Source organism: Trachurus trachurus (genome assembly GCF_905171665.1).
Source record: "Trachurus trachurus genome assembly, chromosome: 16".
NCBI lineage: Eukaryota > Metazoa > Chordata > Actinopteri > Carangiformes > Carangidae > Trachurus > Trachurus trachurus.
The window spans coordinates 19,456,524-19,460,855 of record NC_139902.1 but is presented as its reverse complement, the minus strand read 5'-3'; the positions used below and the strand labels follow the sequence as shown (position 1 = coordinate 19,460,855).

Here is a 4,332-nt window from a genome sequence, read left to right as displayed (position 1 = left end):
ACATAATATTAAATCTAAAGAGCTGAACCGATGTGATGTTTCATGGCTTATTTCATAATAGCAGACAAGGAGAATGCATCATTAATCTCAATGTACTGAGCCACCCCTGCCTTCCGTACAATGTTACATAACTGTCTGGCAGTGTGTGTGTGTGTGTGTGTGTGTGTGTGTGTGTAAGGGTAGGGGCTTGTGTACATAAATATGTAAATGTGAAATGTATGTGTGTGTCCATATTTATGCAGAGTTTTTCCCACAAAATCCATATCAGTGATTTCTCAAAGCAAGAGTTCAGTCTGCATTCATGTATGTCTATGTCTGTGCATGTGTGTGTGACCTCAAGCAGGTAGACAGATGTGAAGGATGACTTCTTGCTCAGAGATCTGTGGCTCGGAGTATGGTGAGCAAGCTCAAGCCGGTGGGAACTACCAGCAGTATGGAGTCCGCTCCTACCTACACCAGGTACAATAATACACACATACATTCACACACACACACGTGCACACACACATGAAAAAGAAAGACAAGGATCCTCTTATATACAATCAAATATCAACCATTCTTTAACACAAACTCTTTATCTTCACAGCCTCATATCGTAATCACTGCACTGTTTCTTTTTGAAACTTGTGGATCTTGATCTTTTGTGGGTCTCAATTTATGTGTTTGAAATGTGATAAAAAAAAAACATCCCTTTCATCCCTCATCCAGTTTTATGAGGAGTGCACAGCTTCTATCTGGGAACGTGATGAAGATTTTCAGATTCAGAGATCGCCTAGCAGGTGGAGCTCTTTACTCTGGAAGGTGAGGTTAGCCTTCAGATTGCTCACAAAAAAGGTCTCACCTCCTGTTATCGTCACACAAGAGACTGAAGAGACCATTTATCCTGTAACTTCTCTGTTTCCCTCCTAGGTCTGTCTCGCGTTCGGCACCCTGATCTTGTTTACAGGTCTCATCGTTGTTTTGGTGGGTTATGCCACTCCAACTAGGATTGAGGCATTTGGCGAGGATGATCTCCTGTTTGTTGATAGGTAGGCTATATGAAAAACACACTTCATTAGTACATGTGTGCAATTGGCTAATTTACGTTTTTACATGACTTTTGGCTTGATCACTATGAAGAATACAGTATAGTTATTTAGTGGGACATGCAGTAGAGTGCAGGTTGTATAAAAGGAATAAAGAGTATTTTTACCCAACTAGTCTAACCTCCAACCCTCAGATACAACCCATAGGAGTGTCTACTCAAATAGCACACACAGCGGCATGCATAATGGACCTTCGTTGTCATGGTAGCCTCAGTATAGGTATACTGTTGCTGTGGTTACTAAAAAAATGGTCATGGTTTGTTTAGGTTAAGGCACTAAAACTAGGTTAGGTTTAGAAAAAGATCATGATTTTGTTTAAAATATGTCCTTCCTCAACATTTGGCTCTTGGTGTCATGGTTACTACAGTAATACCACTGTTGACTTTGTTTATTGTTTATCTGTGTGTTAGTTAACCATTCACCCACCCCAACCTCACCCTTACATGGTCTTCAACTACAGCACCACACTTACACGATTACTATGACAACTAGATGTTCCCTAACAACAAAAATAAACTAATGGAACTCAGCAAAGCTATGACAAATGACGTTTTTTTTTTGTTTTTTTTTAGGGTTATGAAAAGCTGTTTCATCTAAATTTAAACACTGCATTGTTGACCACAGCTCAAAACTAGATCACATATTATACAACAGACAAAAACAGGTGACACTTAGACTTTTCAGGTTCACAGTTACAGATGGTAGCCTACACTTCTAATCTATGCTTGTTGCCTTCAACAGCCACGCTGTTAGTTTTAACCGTGCCCTGGATGTGTGTAAGCTGACCGGTGCTGTGCTGTTCTGTGTGGGTGGCACCTCCATGGCCGTGGGCCTCCTGCTGTCAGCATTTGCAAAAAGCTACTCCAAAGAAGAACTGTATCTGCAGCAGAAGTTTAAGGAGAGGTTGGCAGATCTCCACGCAACAGTTGGTGAGATTTCATTCAGTTTTCTCTCATTATTGCACAATATGGATTAATGGGTAAAAATACATTTGCTTAACACTAAGAAGAGAAAACAATACTGTAGTTAAAAAAAAAAATACTATCATAGTCACTCTGTTTCATATGAATATCCCACATAGCAGAACTGTTTTTTCCACAGGGACCCCCATAATGAGAGCACCTACTCCAGGAGACGGAAAGGTGCCAGTCACACTTTCCAAAGTCCAGAATATCCAGCCAGCGACCGCAAAGTCGGAAACCTGACAGAAGTCCACATGGAGGCATCACGTGAAGAAGTGTGTATGAGGACTGACTGGAGAGCAGACTGTGTGTGGGTGCGTACACGTGTAGGCTATGAAGGTCGATCTATGTGTGATTTTTTTTTCTTCTTTTTGAAAGGTCAGCTTACATGGCTGATAGTATTGGTTCGTCATCCTAATTTGCTGTGTTTGTTTGACGGTAAAGTTTGCGTTTAAAGTTAGATAGATGGAATAGCTGAACAAAAATGAGGTCTTTTATTTATTTTTTTAAAACTCATAGTAACCTAAGAGAGCACACGCGGAATACAAACCACAGAAACAAATCAATAAGACACAGTGGCTGAAAAACACCATCATAATTTCCACAGAACAGTTTTCTGTCAAGAGAATTCACATTTTCTTTCATAATAAAAATTGGATGGTGTTTCCTGCTGGAAGGTGTAAAGCAGCAGATGCAGTGTTGTTTGAAGTATACTACCGGTGATTGGGCTCCATTCACAGAAATGATCAAAAGAAGTGCTGAACATATAAAAACCATTATCTCTGCCCAGTGTCTAAAAAGGACATCAGAGGATGAGTATTTGTATGTACAGAATACTTTGTGTGTACTGTGTGTACATATATATGCAGCTCACTGAACATCTGAGCTGTCAATTTGAATCACACAATGAATACGTATGTTTGAGCTCATGAGTACTACTTCCAAGTACTGAAGCAAAAAGCTAGGAGTAGATCTTTGCTGCATGTTCTCACGTCATCAGAGCAAATTAAACAGGAACAGATTAGAACATACCTTGAGGGGAGATTTCACACTGACATTTACTTGTATTTTGTTAGGCCTCTGACCTTGTCCTCCTCAGTAAATCTGCAGACAGGATCGATAGTTGAGACCAGACAGACTGATGAAAAGTACATTGAACCAGATAGAACATGCAGAACAGCACAGACCGACACTTAATCAAATGGCTTAGTGTCTGAATAAGAACAATAAGGCATTCCTCATGCCTTCTATCTTTGAAACTTTTTTCTCTTTGTTTTCCTGAAGACTTCATTACTTATACTGCTGCGTTCTGCATTTTGAATTAAGCTGTTGTCAGTTACCGAGATGGTGAAAGAGGGTATGTAGGTTCTGCATGTTTAAAAATTGAGCTGGTGCAAGGGTGCATGAAGAGAGACAAACAACATGACAGACGTGTTACATAACGGGGATGAAGTGAGCGCAGTCAGCTCTCCAGTGAGATCACATCAGCCACGTCCTGTTTGACAGCATTCATTGTTTTCAGGCTGTGATGATTCACGGCCACTGAACAGTACAGTTAGTAATACTGTAAAAGCGAAATTAATTAAGCATCGTCAATTTCTTTTGACTTTTTTTTACAAGTTGCATGTTCACTTGCTCACTTCACTTCAACTTGAAATAGCCGTTAAACATGAAGGTTTTTATTTTACACAAGCTCAAACTCACATACAAGCACAAGAAAGCTTATAACGGTTATGCTTTTAAAACCTTTTCCCTACATGTACCATGAGTATATTTTTAAATATTGTGACTATGCTACTTTTTTGTTCATTTTTTGAATTAATCACACACAGATACTTCACATGGTACTAGTGGTTGTTACTGTCTAAGTGCCATCAAGCTACTTGCCTCCTACTGTGCATCAATACAGCAGGTCTGTCCAAGCAGCGTATTTTCTTAAAATCCATGCAGCCACGGTGCTGGATACTTACTGTATGAAATAATGAATTATTGCTGTGCTGGTTATGTCCATGTAAGTTGACCTTTTAAATATCATTCTCAACAACCTCCGCTCTCTTCTTTACTGCCTTTCTTCTTTTACTTTAAGAGGTTCTACATTGTTATTTCAACACATTTGATTTCAAATTCAACACAAACATGTAGCTATAACTATGAAGAACAACATACTAACAATTGAGACGTATTCAAGGAAGTTACTCGAGCACTGTTAAACTGCAAACCTACAGTACAAGAAGAAAAAACAAGCTCCTATAAAGCAACCCTCCAGTGTGGTCAAAACTTCTGTA

At 39.4% G+C, this 4,332-nt stretch overlaps 1 protein-coding gene across 1 annotated transcript; it reads left to right on the top strand.

The window, feature by feature from the left end:
* Positions 1–360: 360 nt before the first annotated feature.
* On the top strand, positions 361–2,290 carry nrsn1 (neurensin 1; the record flags this gene model as incomplete). The annotated part of the gene is made up of 5 exons (XM_083988942.1): positions 361–459; positions 709–801; positions 910–1,028; positions 1,827–2,014; positions 2,187–2,290. The coding sequence occupies 5 exons, from the start codon at positions 361–363 to the stop codon at positions 2,288–2,290; spliced, it is 603 nt and encodes a 200-aa protein (XP_083845068.1).
* Positions 2,291–4,332: the final 2,042 nt, after the last annotated feature.